The following is a 17,410-nucleotide window of genomic DNA, read 5'->3' as shown; positions in this document are numbered from 1 at the left end:
ACATTCTAAATATATTGCATAATATAACCTTCAATGAATGATCATACCAGCCTTGCGAGAAAGTAAAAACACAATATAAAACAACTATTTTGGTTAGGAAATAAATAACACATTTTGCAACAAAAAACGGGACTTTGGCACTAAAAAGACTGCAGTGTTAAAATATATAATAAATCTACTTGATTTGTCTCATTTGGACGACTGGAGCTTCAGATTACCTTCAGACAAACTTTTAAATACATTCTTGCACAGAAGGAGGCTTGTGGACTTTGCCCCCCCCCCCCCCCCCCCCCCCCCCATCACTTATATTTTTAAGTGCATTGTGAATGGATCTTCTAATGTTCAATATGAACAGAATGAAAGATTATGGTAAGAAAAAAAGGGTTTCACTTTTCATTTGGGCATCTGACTGTAGTCTCTACACCAATTCACATAAATAAATTCCCCATCAGTCATTAATACATGTTTGATTAATCTTATGGGGGAAAAAAGACATTCACAATCACCAGTGCAGGAGATCATATTATAGGATATGACGAATACAACATAATTTAATGCTGATTTTTTAAAATTTTGAATAAATTAAATTAAATTAAATAAACAGGTCATATTTACTACATTTGCATATACAAAATGTGTATCAGCTGCACAAAAAATTTAAAGAATGATGCATTTCGTTTCCATTTTTTTGTATAATGTGGGTTACATTAGGAAAAGTCTAAATAAAAAGACGTGTGTACTGTATGGCGTTTTTTTTCAGCTCCCACATGTTAAAAAACGGGTCAAATTTAAGTTAAGCGTGACATCGGGGTTACCTCAGGCCACGCGAGAAATGTCTGCGTCGGCCACCGTAGCGCAGTGACAACACGGCAGAGCCCTTTGGTCTGATGCTAAGCTGCTAGCTGCTAGCCGCTAGCTTGGCCGATGATCAGCAGCTAACAACTGTAGTTGTCTAGGTTGTGAATAGTGGCGGTCGGGCTGTGACACAGACAGTTGACGTGAGTTGCTCTTTTGAAACACCGCGTTAATCGTTTTTATTTTTTACTTTGCAGGCTTTAAACACATCTGATACATAAACTTGTCTTTTCTGTTGAAATAGGATATAAGGGGTGGTGGCTGTTAGCTTTGCTTGTTAGCTGGCTCTGATTAAGCACTGGGATTAAAGGGCCAGACACTGATAGCAAGATAAAACTGACACTGCTAGTTTATATGACAAAAAAAAGAGTAAAACTCGGGTTAATATTGAGATAAAGATAAATAATGGCTGACAGCAGATTTTCGACTAACGATAATATGTGCGATATGCTCATTTGTTAGCTACAGTTTAGTTTAACCTAAGCTAATGATTAATTATTTTACAACCGGCTACAGTTTAATGAAGATAATGTCACTGCTGCTTAGGTTGTAATCACCCTGATGTTATCAACATACACTTAATGTTGTCACAGTAAACATTTTGTAGCTTTGAAATGGTTTGATCTGTAAACGTTAGCCAGACATTTCAGGAAATAGTCTGAGACAGTCTGTCAGTATGGGTGGCACCCAATAAAACCCAACATGAATATTTAGTGTGTCACTAACAACAGTGAATGTAAGAAGTAAACCAGTTTGTTTTATTGAAATTCCTCTGTCCAGGATTTGAGACTTGAGCACCTGTAGAGGAAGATGAGGCTGAAGGAGATCCAGAGGACTGCACACCAGGCGTGGAGTCCAGCCGGGCACCATCCTATCCACCTGGCCTTAGGTAGCTGTAATATATCACTCTTCACTATCTCTCCTAAACCAAATGACTGTTTACAAATCATATCTTTCTGTACTATGTTTGCTTTGAGTTGCTTTAGCAGATTTAACAAGCAGTGGTTAGACTTGTTCTCATTCAAATAGTGGAAGATGTACTGAGATCCTTTACTTAAAGACCCTCCTCCAGACATTTACTACGACATGGGAAAACCAGGATTTTATATGTTGCAATAAAACAGATTTACAACACTGTTAATGATTGTATCTAAAGGTAAAGTGGCATCAACACAGCATTTCTTTTCCACTGTTGAAAGTTGTTGAGTTCATGTATTAAACTTGAAGGTTTATTGAACATAATTTCAGCATGATTACCTGTGCAGATAGCATGACAGTTTTAATGCCTCTGCTGGTGTGGGGGCAGGATTAAAATGCAGCAAGTATATATGTCAATAATTGGGATGTACAGGAGCTTTGTGTTTGTTTTGTTATTTGTAGATTTATAAAAAACTATGTTAAAGTTGTGATGTTAACTATGAAAGTCAGGGCCAAATATTTCTGCTGCAGGGCTGAATTTAGCCCACGGGCCGCTATTTGCTTGCTCTGCACTATTATATACACCTATATATATATATGTGTATATAAAAAGATTTTGCTTGGAACAATAATGTGTGTCTGATATGTGTTTTCCACAATAAATATGAAACTACTTTAAAATAAAAGTTTAACTGCCGGCGACAAGATGACCCCTACTTCCCAGTAAAGTAAATTTACAAAAGGCTTCAAGTTTCATCATACTTTTGTAAGTTGAATATTGGTCCAGCTGGCTCCACACTAGTTGTTTACTTTGACCCATGTGAGGGGAAATGTGTATTTGGTGGAACAGCAAACAACACATAAACATCTGAAACATGACAAGTAGACACAAATACACACTGATATTTTTTAAGAGACCACAAGCCCATGTCATTTATAATTGTGTCATTATGTCATTTATTGTAAAATATTCATCTGAAAAATTACCAGTAGCTAAAGCTGTCAAATAATTGTAATGGGGTAGAAAGTAGAATATTTCCTTCTGGAAGTATAAAGTAACTTATAGTGAAGATACTAAAGTAAAGTACAAGTATCTTAAACTTGTGCTTGAGCAAATGCACTTAGTTTCATTTCATCATTGTCTGATTCCTCTTATCATTGAACAGGCACATCAGCACAGCAGCTGGATGCCTCTTTCAACACCACAGCTGCCCTGGAGATATTTGAGGTGGATTTTTCTGATCCCTCTCTGGACATGCAGCTTAAAGGGTCATTACCCACCTCAAACAGGTAAACTATAAGAAGTGATGCAATTCCCATATTCATTTTGTTTGGCAATATTGTAAGTCATTATTGTTTTACCAATGTCTGTATTGGCTACAGTGAGAATGTTAACGCTTTAATATTTTGCTTAGCTTTTCAAATGAACTAACTCAATTATAGGAGTGTTTCCAATATATAGTTGACCTTCATTGATTTTTATGGAGTGAGCAGCATATTATAAAGAACTGTATGGACTGTCCTGAATAAAGCAATGCAATGTCACAACTGCAGCTTCCGAAACGAGGATAAAGAATAAACGCCTCTCAAAACAGTTAAAAAATGAATATTAATATACAATTATAATAGTAGGAGTTTTTGTATGTTATAGGCTTTCTTTAAGGTTTGTACATATATTGAACATAATTTTTCTACAAGGTTGCAAATACCTCAAATATATTTTATACTTTTATTTAGATACATTAAGACCCAAGGCAATTTTGGAAGAGCCTATGTATTGTTCCCTTTCAAACATTTTATGCACAGTTTGTATTAAATGATGGCAGATTTTAAAATGGAAAGGGCATTTTTTCACTCTTATTATTTTACATTACCCGTGATTCATCTGCAAAAAAAAAAAAGAAAGATGGTTGATTTTTAGCATAATAGGCAAAGAGTTACAGAGACGAAGCATACAGCTGCATCCTTTCAGGTTGGCTCGTCACTCTGCCATATGTGGCATATATTTAAACTCACAATACTTTTCATGGTCCACAGGTTGCACAGTATCGTATGGGTGGATTTTGGAATGGGAGAAGATGGTATAGGAGGGAGACTGGTTGGTGGCAGTGAAAATGGCACATTAACTGTATATAACCCAGAGGCCATAATTAACTCCGGAGCTGAGACTGTAGTGGGACAGTCTGACAAACACACAGGACCCATCCGAGCACTTGATTTCAACCCTTTTCAGGTAAAAGTCTGCAGTCAAAACTTTCTGTGTGATTGCAGTCAGTTAATCTTTTTAAACAATTTGTACTATACTTAACATAATTAATCTTTCTCAATTTATTCCTCTCAGAGTAATCTCCTCGCATCAGGAGCGAATGATTCAGAGATTTATATCTGGGATCTTAACAACTTCAGCAGTCCGATGACACCAGGAGCAAAGACCCAGGTGTGTACATGATGGAATGACTACAGCTTCAATCTGTATCTTTAAAGTTTACATGTGTCTGTTTTTTTAGGGACGAGCTGACTTGTTGTGTAAGTCAAAACACAAAAAAGAACCCACAGTGTTAAACAGGCAGCTTTCTCTTTGTTTCTACACCTTTTGTAGTTTCATGTGTGTGAGTTAAGAATGAAAAAGGTGTAATTTCCTTTTTAGGTAATGATGAGAACTTACTTAAGACATTTTCATTTATAAAACCATAATGTTTGAAAGGAATTTAAGTGTCCTTTTTTAATGTAATCATTTCATAAAGTCAATCAAATCTTTAATTATGACCATACAATGTGTCCTCTTTGATACTGCTGGATCTGGCACATGCTATCTGACCTTAATCCTACTAGCTTCATTCTCAGCAGCTGGATCTGGGTGGCAATTTTAAGTTGGTACCATCACTGTTTGTAAGCCTGATGTATTATTATTTGAATATCAGGGATCTTTGTGTCTCAGACTCACTGCTTGATATTTTGTGTCAGTAACAGCCTCCGCCTCTCCTTTCAGCCCGCTGAAGACATCAGTGTCGTGTCCTGGAACCGGCAGGTTCAGCACATCCTGGCCTCTGCTAACCCCAGCGGGAAGGCAGTTGTGTGGGACCTAAGAAAGAACGAGCCCATCATCAAGATCAGTGACCACAGCAACAGGGTTGGTCGCTTTAAAATTAAACACAGCAAATCCAAAACTACATTCTGTTAGTTCATTTAAAATTCATCCGGCCTGGATCAATCAGTAATATTGATCTCTTGGGAGAAGATGACCCCTCAAAATATATGCTGATGTCTGCCATTACGCCCTCTGTTTTTCTGTGTACAAATCACACATTTTGGTTCAGGTGCAATCTCTCATACAAAATGAGAGCAACACATACTTCTCTTTAGAAAATATGCCAGAGAAAACAGTTTTTTTTTTGTTGGGGGGGGGGGATTAAGCATAAAAGCAAAACAAAACAAGAACTGGAATAACACAACTTTTTCATTGTGGCCGCCTATTAAATAAAAACATACACAGCTAAAACTTTCACTACCTCCACAAAAGTCTCACTACCTCATTAAAAAGTGGCGAGGGTGGAGAGAGGAATGAGATAAATAATGAAGTTAATGTATGGTAAATCCTTTTCATCACTGTAATTCTGATCTGTGATGTGTGTTCAGATGCACTGTTCAGGGATGCTCTGGCACCCTGAGGTCGCCACTCAGTTGGTGTTGGCCTCTGAAGATGACCGCCTGCCAGTTCTCCAGATGTGGGACCTTCGTTTTGCCACATCACCCCTTAAAGTCTTTGAGAATCACACAAGGTAAGACTTAAGCAGTTTGTGTGTCGTGCTGTTCTTTATTTTTTTTTTGTGGTCATCTTGCAGAATATACAATATGTGCATTGTGTTATGATTTTTCTTATAGGGGAATTCTGTCCATATCGTGGAGCCAAGCTGACCCAGAGCTCCTACTGAGTAGTGCTAAAGACAACCGGATCCTCTGCTGGAACCCAAACACTGCAGAGGTATATGAGATTAAATGCTGCTTCTATGTCATCCCTGAATTACCTCGCCTCGTTATTATGCTTTGATGATAACACAATACATTATTTGTGCAATTTATTTAATTTCAGGTCATCTACGAGCTTCCAACAACGAACCAGTGGTGTTTTGATGTCCAGTGGTGTCCCAGGAATCCAGCTCTGCTTTCAGCCGCCTCGTTTGATGGGAGAATCAGTGTTTACTCTGTGATGGGAGGGAGCTTGAAGGCTCAGCAGCAAAGCGCCGCTGATAAGGTAGTGTTCTGTTCTGTTTTTATGTGATGTTTTTAATCTCAAAGGCTGTGTGCTGAGATGTATTGTTTGTCCACAAGGTGGTGCTCATGTGAAGGGATTGACAAATGAACTACTCTTAAAACATGTGAATCGAATTTGGAAAAGAGTCTAAATAACTGTGTGGAATTTCATCCAGAAGGTTGTGCTGGCTTTAACATTTAACATTTTATTCAACAGATATCCTCCTCATTTGATTCAATGGATCCCTTTGGTACAGGGCAGGTACTCCCTCCCCTGCAAGTTCCTCAGCCTACAGTGCAGGACACCATAGTTCCCCCTCTGAAGAAGCCACCTAAGTGGGTGCGCAGGCCAGTGGGGGCTTCCTTTGCTGTAAGTACAAGGCTAACAATGTTCTGCACCCATCTTAATGGGAAGGGCTTTGCTAAAATGTCCCAATTCATTTAATTTATAGCTGACTTGTTGCTTTGTTTTGCTTCAGTTTGGTGGGAAACTCATAACCTTTGAGAATCCCAAGATGCCTCCAGTGCAGAGCCCCCAGCCCGTCCCCAGGCAAGTGTTTGTGAGCCAGGTCACCACGGAGACAGAGTTCCTCCAGCGCTCCAGGGAGCTGCAGGCGGCGCTGCAGTCGGGTTCCTTCAACAACTACTGTCAGGCCAAGATTCAGCACGCCACGTCAGACGCTGAGCAGGACATATGGAAGTTCCTTCTGGTGGGCTCTCATGTCCTCTTTATATGAAGAAACATCATTAAATCTGTCACCCAGTGTGTGTGTTTAAGCTTTCACTGCCTCTGTTCACAGGTTAATTTTGAGGATGAAGCTCGCATTAAATTCCTCAGACTGTTGGGTTTCAGTAAAGATGAATTGGAGAGAAAGGTATATTTCCTCTGATAAACTATTGTATTAGCATCAATTATAGGCATGTATCATACCTATGAATCATATTGTGTCTTACCTGTGAAACTGGGGTTATCTTTCAGATTTCAAAATGCCTGGGGAAGAATTTTCAACCCAATGGACATGCAGTTGATGCTGAAGACTTGGCAAAAAAGATGCTGCAACTCTCCACTGAGGTCAGCTGTTTTTCAGACAAGATGATTATTTATTAATCTTTTTGGTCATTTTGATGTTAAATACTCAAAGAAATTGTGTCTTTCCAGAGGTCTGACGAAGCAGCTTCAGTTGCTGATGCCAGAACATCAGGTTCTGTTTCTCCAGCAGACTTTTTCAGTCAAACTCCAAAGGAAAATGCCAACTTCCAGATCCCTGTATCATGTGGTAAAATCCCTCATCTGCATTTGTGCTTAATTAGCTCTGTTTGGATATTTTACACCATGTCATTGTTTGTGTGTTTCTAGGTTTGTGGCTCATCAATTTTTCTCTTTTTGCAGATACTGATGGTTTGATAAGCCAGGCTCTGCTGGTTGGTAACTTTGAGGGAGCTGTGGATCTGTGTCTTAACGACGGTCGCTATGCTGAAGCCATCCTGCTTGCTATCAGTGGAGGAGAAGAGCTGCTCAAGAAGACTCAGCAAAAATATCTAAGCAAGCAAAAGAACAGCATTTCAATGGTGAGAAAATTGATGTTACTACATTTGTTTGATTGATGTTTGGTTGGTACAATCACAGGAGGGAATGTTTAAGCTTTATATTAACTTAATTGAATTATTTTATCCTCAACTGCAGCTCATATCATCGGTGGTGACCCAGAACTGGAGGGACATTGTGCAGAGCTGCGAGCTTGACAATTGGAAGGAGGCCCTCGCTGCTCTGCTAACCTATGCTCATCCTGAAGACTTTGCCCGGCTTTGTGGTAGGTTACTCACAAGAGAAGCAGCACATTGTTCATGTTGTGACTTGCCTCGCTTTCATGAGCATTGCACCATTTTTATCCATACCTGTTTTACTTGTTGAATAACCTTTTTGTCTGAGCTCATCCCCCCTGCTCTCATGTTAACCCCTCCTGCTGTTCTCACCACTTTTTACATCTGTTATTCTTCTCGATAGATACTTTGGGAGGTCGGTTGGAGCTTGAGGGGACAGAGAAGCGCTGCCTTCAGGCCTGTCTGTGTTACATCTGCTCTGGGAACATCGAGAAGTTAGTGGAGTGCTGGGCCTTGCATAGAGATTGCTCCTCCCCTCTTGGTCTCGAGGTATAATCTCTTTTAAATTTGATGTGGACATTATTTTATTTTTGTTTTTTGCACCAAGTACATGCATGTACACACATCAGAAAAAATAAACTATGTGGCAATGTTTCCCACAGAATCAGATTATATTTGTGGTGGTAGCTGACGGGGGGGGGTTTAAGTGTGCCTATGTAGAAATTAATGGGATAATGTTGTTGTTGTTGCATGATTTTAACCTGTAACTATTTAAAAAAAAAAAGCAAAGTAAAATAAACAAATTAAAAAACCTTGTTTTAAACAAAGTTTACTGTCATTTGAGTAGAACATTCTAGGTTTACAACGTGCATCTGAATGCACCATGAAGTCCGTAGTTAGCACAGCGTACAGTGCTGTACAAAGCAATGTAAAACCACACTCAGTCGTTAAGTTTTTATATTTTTAGGTGGGAATTGCACCTCTCAAGTGCAGATGGTGTGACGCGCTGCAGGGTGTCTTTGTGCAGTGGGGGGAGTATGAGTCAGTGCAGGCACATCCGCATCTTTTTTAGAAGTAAAAGAGTGCTTGAGCAGGGTGTGAAGCTCCAAAAATAGATTAAGTACTCGAAAAATGATCGAGAAGCTTATTGGAGTGCTTATTTGAGCCATTTTTATAAAGATTAAGCTGTAAGAGTAGAGACAGAATAGCACCTAAATAGAATACTAACCATAATAGATTTGTTACTTTATTACTTACTTACTGACATATTTCTGTTTATGTCCATTTTTACTTTCCAGGATCTGGTTGAGAAAGTAATGATGCTGCGTAAGTCAATTGACCGTCTCCGCAACAGCGAGGTGGCAGTCCAGAGCCCCATCCTGGCCGAGAAGCTAACCTGCTATGCTGGTATCCTGGCTGCAGAGGGCAGTCTGTCCACTGCTATGACCTACCTGCCCGAGAACTCAGATCAAGTAAGACGACCCAATTTCCAACACCAGAGTCATAGTATTTCTCTTTTGGGATTGCAATAAACACATTTGTGCTCCATTTTGTGTCTGCAGCCTGGGATCACGATGTTGAGAGACAGGCTGTTCCACGCTCAGGGAGAGGCTGCCACTGGACAGCAGCCTCCAAACTCTTTCAACAGAGTCAATGTGTCCACAGCCAAGCCTGCTCCTGCTGCTCAGACTCATGCACCAAAAGCACAAATTATGGTATAAATCGATTAGCAGCCAAAAGCATAAAATCGTTAATATATCTTGTTAGATTATCTTCTGTTTATGGATCTTAGCGCCTTTCTTGATTGTTTTTATTCTCTCCAACCTTAGAGTCAGTACCAGCCTTCTGCTCCTTCCCAGGCGGCTGCACAACCACAGCCTCCTCTGCCATCACTTTTCAACCCTCAAGCTGCTCCAACCAACACCGGGCCTGGCCTGCCACCTTCTTCTCATGTACTGCCGCCCAATATGACTCGCCCTGCCATGAGGCCCTCCTACCCCCAACATCCCGCTCCTGCTCCAGGTTTGATGCTGACTATTTGTTTTCTACTATCAATTATGTCAGACTGCTTTGATTGGATGTAGTGACATATGTGTCCTTTTTTTAGGTTTCCTTCCGCATCAGCCATTCCAGCCTCAGCCTGTGCCCATTGGCGGACCTTCAGCCTTCTCTCCTCCAGGTCCCACCATGCCAGGAGCTAATTTATCTGGACCTGTTCTACAGCCCCCTTCATCGATCCACGGAGGCATACCCCCATTGCCCAGCCCCGGGGTTCCACCGACAAGCTTCATGCCGTCTACCTCTATGCCATCAGGCCCTTTGCCACCCAGCTCCCAGCCAGGAGCTCCAGTTCCCATGTACCCAGGGAACCTCCACAACCAGGGGCCTGCACCCCCCATGGCCGGTCCCTATGCTCCTCTGGGAACAGGCTATCCACAGGGAGGCCCTGGAGCTCCTGCTGTGAAGCCCTTTGGGGCCTCTGCTGTCGCTCCTCCTCCTACAGGTAGATACCATGTTGGTCACTTTATAGTCAAGAGAGCACAATTACATCAAGTAATTTCTCGTCTACACGGCATTACAGATGTTAACAGATCTGTGTCTGATTATATTCATGAACCATGAATCATATTCATCTGTCCCCCTCATTTGACTTGCAGGATACTTTCCCTGGCTGAGTTCCCTGTGTGAACAACAAGGTGACAGGGTTAGGGTTGCATATAAGAGTTCACTGAGTACACAGTAACCATAAAAATTGGAAATACCAGTACCGTTAATACAATGCAACACAACAACCGTGCAATAAATTCTACCTGAGTTTTTGTTGAGACCACTTTAGTTGTAGTTTATAATCAGTGGACTGTTGTTTTGGATTGTAATCCAGTGTACAGGCTTTCTATATTTTTCTGGTCACCTATTGTGTGTTCAGTCGTGTTTGCTTTTGCCGCTTGAATCAAGAGAGTGTATTTTATTTATTTTGGATCATACATTGTCAGGCCCTTACAGATACCATTCACAATCATGAGAGTGAACTCAGATGTTTTACAATGTTTGCAAAGGATAAATACATGTTCCTGATCAAAAAGGTAGATATGAGGTATGACATAATTATTGAGTAGTGGGCTGTTGTTGCTGTTGAGTGATTATAAGGCTGTTGCCTGAACATTTTTTGCCATATTTGCGGTTTTGTTTCTGCATTAACTGCCAGAATCTGTTGCACATCTGGCAAGTTCTCACTTTAAAGCATTTTTGCCATGTTGACTAACCTTGGCTCCAAGAGATTGTCTCACATAGACAATCTTGGACTGCGTGAGTGTGACCAGGGCGAGTAGAAAATGCCAATAGTCTTTTCTAATTGTCTCTTTCTCTTCTGATTTAGGACCTCAAGAAGGCTGGAATGACCCACCAGCAGTACGAGGTGGACCCAGGAAGAAGAAGGTAACACTGCGTCTAGTAACTGACAAAAACACTACAGAAAGAATCCGTACCTGACTACTTCTTAATAATTTGCCAGTTCAACTAATGTCCCTTTTATATTATGTTAAATTAGAATGAAAGCTTTTAGCAAGTATACATGGTTCAGTCTATATCAACTCTTGTGAGCACATGTCAAATTAAATCAAACTTATAAGCATGACCGTGAGCAGCAATTACATTTTTATGTATTTCTGTCACAAACTTTTGGAGGAACTTTTAACTTGTATATTACATGGTTGAATATCCACCTGAGAGGATAGATGGATCATGCAGTGTAGTAGTACTGGCAGAATGTAAATAAGTCAACCCTTCAAGAGCATAATCCAATAATTTCAGTTTGTAACTACCTAACTAAAGCCAAACATCTTGCGGCCCAAAAAGTTCCCGTAATGTAATCAGATCTGAGCTGCTGATCACAGCTCCCTCTGAGTGTTATCTAACCTTCCTCTCACTAACTGTGTTACCATGCAGGTCCCTGATAACTACACTCCACCAGCTCCCATCACTGCCCCTGTGATGGGATTCCCTGTGGAGGCCCCTCAGCCACACGAGCACGCCCAAGTCCCCCCCGGAGCGCCTCAGGAGCCCAGCGTGCAGGTCGGTGTTTGACAAGGGGTTGTTATCTCTATTCTCAGCAGCAACGCACGCAGCAAACATGTCAACAGCAACCTTGGCTTTGTGTACTTGTTTTCCTCAGCTCCTTCAGCAGCTGCCAGCAGAGCGGGTGGAGCAGAAAGAAATCCCCGCTGAGCACATGGTCCTCAAATCCACCTTTGACAGCCTGGTGCAGCGCTGCCAGCTAGCAGCAGGAGATCCAGTAAGTCTCATAGTCGGTCTTTGGCATCAAACAGATTGTGTTTGTTTTGATGGAAGGACAACGTTGAGTTTATTAATATGAAGTGACTGAAAATATTTTTCCCTTTTTCAGCAAACAAAAAGGAAACTTGATGATGCAGCCAAACGTTTGGGATACCTGTATGACAAGCTGAGAGAGCAGTCGGTAAGGAATTAAAAAATGCAAACAAGGTTCAGTTCTTTATAGTCAGAGAAGGAAAAGCTTGTTCTCAGCCATGTGCTGAAGTTAAAAGTGAACTGGTGAGTGTGTGCCTTCAGATTAACTTAAATCATGAATCAACACGTTTGTTTTTCGCATGTGCTCTTACTGAAACCCAACTGATAGGTCCTGTTTGTCCAAATGAAATTCTGCAGTTGTCTCAGTGACAAGTGATCATTAAACTCAAATCACAAAAAACATATTTTTTTCATTCGCTACAGAGAAGTAGTTAACGGTGAGGTCTGTGGATTATCCTGAGGAACCGGCATATTGTTTCTGTTAAAACATGTTGGAGCTCGTTCTTCAGATAAATTATGTGCAGATTAAAATAACATTTGCCTCCATGTATTTGGGAGGTGGCCAAAGTCTTTGTGACAGATATCTCACAACATGGACAAGTATAATCGAAACTAGACTAGATGCCAGATAACAGTAGTAGAAAAAAAGTTGCCAAACCGCAGTTAACAAGATTTGTATTCAGAGAAGTTGCCTTGCCTTGCAAAATCACTGATATTCATTCACAGTAAAGTACTTTTTGTAATTTGAGCATCTTGAAGTCAACAAATCACAAATTTTAATTGAAGTCAGCTGGATACATTCAGGATTTTGGCAGTTCGTTAGATTAAACAAGCTACACTTAACACTCTGAGAATTTGTGATGTACATAAACTGATATACATAAAGTTGTAATAGCTCTATTCAGAGCAGGCAGATCAGCTGACACATTTAACATATAATGTTTCTCTGCCTATTTCATTTCTTTCAGCTCTCCCACAACATCCTTAACGGCCTCCACGAGATCGGCCGTTGCGTGGCGAGCCAGAACTACCAGCGTGGTCTGGAGGTCCACACCCAGGTGGTCAGCAGCAGCAACTTCAGCGAGATCTCCGCCTTCATGCCCATCCTCAAAGTGGTCATGACCATCGCCAACAAGCTGGGTGTCTAACCCCGGAGACACCGCCCACCAGACTTCAGTGTTATCATATTGTTATATATGTATTTATTTCTCTCTCTTTTTTTTGACATAATGACGTGCTTTGATAATAAGAATAATTACAGATGATATTGCAGATTGTAGTCTCCATCACTCCATACATATTCCTTCCTAAGGATTTGGCTGATTTGGGGCAGCGAGGTGGATGTTTTTGTAGAGATTTGTCGATGTTGCTGTGGTGATTTTACGATAAGATGAATGTATTCTGAAAGTTGTGATTCTGTGTAAATTCAACAGTTGATGTAATATAAAAAGAGCAAATGCTGCAAAGTTTGAATTAGGGTTGTGCGGTTGTACAAGTCGGTACATTTTTGTAGTCCGTATGACACCACTACATATTGTTTCCTCTCGCATCAGCAGACATTGAACCCCTATAGATACATTATTTAGATTTAATGCAAACAGCGCTCCATCTGCAGAAACAAAACATCTGGGACTGTCAGCTTCTACATCCTAAAGTAGGGGTGAAAAATTGTGAGAATAAACTTCGGGGTGCACTTCACATCCGTCTGCCAGAGTACTTTGTACATGGGAGAAACGACTGATACTCTGATATTTCACGGCCAACATCGAGAACATTTGAAACACTGTAACATACTGTAAGTACTTATTGTGCTCTTCACCTGCTGTAACTGATTGTGTCCAGTGAGTTGTGCCATGAGGGTTTTTGGGCCAAAGTACTGCAGAAGAATGTCATACAGTGATTGTCAAGTTGCTGTTTTATTTTTTCCCCCATTTTATGTTAACTTAACCCCATTAGCACTGAGACTATGAATGACTGAGTCTTAACCTTTGAACTTGCTTCCGTGTGCATGTTTCTTATGTGAACTCTTTAACTGACTGCTGAGCTCACATGGCAGCTCCTAAACAAAAATTATATTAATTTATGTTGAACTGCAAATTATTTGAAATCCGCATCCTCCGTGTTAGCCTCTCCCTCTGTTAAAGATGCTTTAACTCATCTTTCCACCCAGGCTTCATCCTCTTTTTCTAACTCGGGGTTTGCATTGTTTTTTTTAAAGTCATACATGTTTTAGATTAGATCATACAATTATACCAACTTATATGAACTGATGAATGAAAAAAAATATGATATACTGAGGTTTGTAGCTGGACATAAAGCTGGATAGTTTGGTGTATCATGGCAGCAGAAGGCAGTAAAGTGCCTCAGTGTGCTCATTTTGGTTGCACAGATATTTATACAATCCATGTTGCTTTACTCATTTCGGTATCTTTTTTTCAAATAAAAATTCACTTCTAAAGTTTCCAGTCTATGAATTCTTCATCATTTAAACCTCACAAAAATTATAAATGTATCACAAAAAGAATACCACAGCTATTGTCTCTGTTTTCTCTTGTCATATTCTAAAAAATAAATGCACATTTCTACTACACGTGATCAGTTTTAATAAGTCATAATATCCACAGCGGTATTTCCATATTTATGCTACTTTATAGTTTTATTCAATGAAATTGAAGAGGAAAATGTGCTTTTGACTGCACTACATTTATTTGACAGCTGTTGTCACAGATTTTACACACAAAAACCAACAAATAAAGTGTAACAGTGTAAGTAGAAGTCAGAAAGCCCCATCCAGATGCGATTTTCCCACAAAAAGTTCAATTATTTTGTTAAAAATTGTTAAAAATTGCAGATGTCTCCCTCACTAAAACCACCAGAATCTATCAGTATGCAAACAGTATTATTTTTTTCTATTCTATTTTCCAAAGATTTTCCCCTCCAGCAGATGAATGTGAAAACATATGATGTAAACAGCACAGTGAAGCACAAACATCAAAATAATGACATAATTTTGAGTGGAGGCTGACTTTAAGAAATACAACCATCACAACCACCTAATTACATGACATGAATTCATCAAATATATAATACAATGTATGTATGTGTATAACATTATCAGACTTTAAGTAGATGTTGCTGATGACACATCTTTAATTTACAAACATTTTTGAGTGCAAGCCATTGTTGTTATCACATATTGTTGGAGTTGGGATATCCTATTTTAGGCTATTTCCAATCTGAACAGTAGATGGCATCTGCTTAACATGCTGACGTGTTTATCATGTCAGTGGCGCTATTCAACCCTTACACAACGGCTGAAACAGCACTTTTACTGTACTTTTCTATACGAAACAATCATAGGTAGAACAGCATTTGCGCAAGCTCCTTTTTTCCTATTTTCGTCAGAAGCACTTGAACGCACCAAAGTCAGCAGACTTTCTCCGTTACAAAACTTGGAGGAGCGTTTCATTACTCATTCATTTTATTCACAGTCAAATCCCGAGGCAGTATTGCCGCTGAGCAATGTCAGTTTGCAAGCTGGCACAGGTGGCTCATCCGCCTATTGGTCCAGGAGGATCACAAGTCAGGGCCTCGCTTCTGATTGGCCGGCTGGAGTCAGACGCTGTGCAGAGTGTGGCGTGAATGTTTTGGGGTATTTTGAACTGTAGTAACCTCGATCATGTAAGTCTGGTGTGATGGTAATATAATGCAAGTTTAACCACACACCACACCAGGGCCTGAGTCATGCAGGTCTCTCTGTTTCTGGGACACAGGCTGCAGGGGTTTGGCTCAGAGTGCTGATTATAACTCCGTGGGGGCTACATGCAGTTTATCCAAAAACAACTCATGTAACTTTGAAATGAAGAGCCTTAGAGGATGTGAGGGCTTAAAGCTCCAACTATTATATTTGTTATTAATAAAGAAAAAATGTGTTGATTCATCAGTTAAGAATTTAAAAACACATTTACATAATCTCAGAGTCCAAAGTGATGTCTTAAATTCCAACTTTTATCAGATCAAAACAGCCCAAAATGTTCCCAAAATGAAAGAAAATACAAACATTTGAGCAGCTGAAACCAGTGAACATTTTTTACTTTAACCATCAACAAATTGATTAGTGGACTAATTTGTTTCAGCATGAGGGGGGAAATGAACTGGAATCAATTATAACTTGTCAGACTTCCTCAACCAGAGAAAGTGTGACGCAATAGCCTAAACTGGTCTCCTGTGAACACGCTGGTCCTACATTCCTCCCTGCCCTGTGTAAACCATTAAACACATCTTGAGAGTGCTTTATTCATCTGCAGGCGAGAGGTAATAACTGCACTATTAAATAGTTGGGATATATTTGACTTGCGCACTCATGTCAGCAGAAAACTGGATGTGTTCATCTCTTTTTTACCACAGAAGGCAAAAACCCTGAGCAGGGGAACAGAAAATCCCCCAGACAAATCCCAGCTAGATTCCTACCAGAAAACTGCAGATTGCCATCCTTTGCCTCCTCTTACAGAACCGGTTGAGGGTTATTCAGGTCATTTACTTAAGTAAATGTTGCAATACCACAATGTAAAAATAACCTTATACAAGTAAAGCTTCTGTTCTGAAACATTTACTGACTCCAGATTCTCAAATGTGAATACTTCTTGTGGTGTTACATACTAGTTTACTGATCACGTTGGGTTTTTTTTTGGACTGCTAGTTGGACAAAACAAGACATTTTCAATAGGACAACTTCATTATTTTCTAACATCTTATAAACAAAACAATTAATTGAGAAAATAATTACATCAATCAGCAAAAAGATAAGAAATGTCAGCTGTTAATCATCAAAAGTTAAAGCATGCGCTGTACAGAATGGCCCCTTTTACCATATGATATTCTATTACTGTTATAACTAATGCATGAGATGTAAGTAGGATTTCAATGTAGCTGGTGAAAGCAGAGCTAAAGTTTCATCATATTTTATTAGCTGATCATATGTGTTGTGTGTAAAATCTTAATCTAAAATGAATCCAGTGACTTTAAATATGAAATAAATGCAGCAGATTAATAAAGTAGAATATTTCCCTCTGAAATGTGTTAGAGTGGAAGTGCAGTATAAAGTTGCAGTAGATGCCTCTGGGTACTTTCCACATCTGACTCTGACTTCCTTTTTGTTTCTCAGTATTGAACACTGGTGTCTGCAGTGTATTGTAAATGGTGTGAAAGGTCACACTTAAAATATACTGTGGCATCAACACTCTACTTTCGAGTCAAACTCAGACAGAACTTCATCTTCAGCACTGTTAAACGCTGATGCCCTGACAGCTTCTGGCCCATAAATGCTTCACAGAATCAAGATTAAATGCTTCATGTTTGCACATGGTTTCCAGCTGCAGTGGCAGCAGCTGGATAACCTACTTCACTTCTGTCAGAACCTCAAATATGAGCAACGACAGCTAATGTAAAAATGAAATTA

The 17,410-nt window shown here is 39.9% G+C and overlaps 1 protein-coding gene across 1 annotated transcript; it reads left to right on the top strand.

The window, feature by feature from the left end:
• Positions 1-907: 907 nt before the first annotated feature.
• Positions 908-14,413, top strand: sec31b (SEC31 homolog B, COPII coat complex component). The gene is made up of 26 exons (XM_062442216.1): positions 908-998; positions 1,636-1,744; positions 2,940-3,063; positions 3,811-4,006; positions 4,115-4,210; positions 4,763-4,903; positions 5,410-5,552; positions 5,656-5,755; positions 5,864-6,025; positions 6,242-6,394; positions 6,504-6,734; positions 6,825-6,899; positions 7,004-7,096; positions 7,184-7,301; positions 7,415-7,593; positions 7,709-7,835; positions 8,030-8,175; positions 8,925-9,098; positions 9,189-9,341; positions 9,456-9,648; positions 9,734-10,129; positions 11,003-11,061; positions 11,572-11,697; positions 11,798-11,917; positions 12,029-12,100; positions 12,921-14,413. Exons 2-26 carry the CDS (start codon positions 1,666-1,668, stop codon positions 13,098-13,100), a joined length of 3,636 nt encoding a protein of 1,211 aa, XP_062298200.1. The 5' UTR covers positions 908-998; positions 1,636-1,665; the 3' UTR covers positions 13,101-14,413.
• The last annotated feature ends 2,997 nt before the right edge of the window (positions 14,414-17,410 follow it).

This window comes from Scomber scombrus, chromosome 21 (genome assembly GCF_963691925.1).
Source record: "Scomber scombrus chromosome 21, fScoSco1.1, whole genome shotgun sequence".
NCBI lineage: Eukaryota > Metazoa > Chordata > Actinopteri > Scombriformes > Scombridae > Scomber > Scomber scombrus.
Note: the sequence above shows the minus strand (reverse complement) of the source record. Positions and strands in the feature narration are given on the sequence as shown.

What these genes read in the sequence shown, in the direction of transcription:
- sec31b (XM_062442216.1), top strand. Translation starts at nt 1,666, where the DNA reads ATGAGGCTGAAGGAGATCCAGAGGACTGCACACCAGGCGTGGAGTCCA. An exon ending in TTGATTTCAACCCTTTTCAG is followed by an intron (nt 4,007 to 4,114) that starts GTAAAAGTCTGC and finishes TATTCCTCTCAG; the next exon opens with AGTAATCTCCTCGCATCAGG. An exon ending in AGACTTTGCCCGGCTTTGTG is followed by an intron (nt 7,836 to 8,029) that starts GTAGGTTACTCA and finishes TCTTCTCGATAG; the next exon opens with ATACTTTGGGAGGTCGGTTG.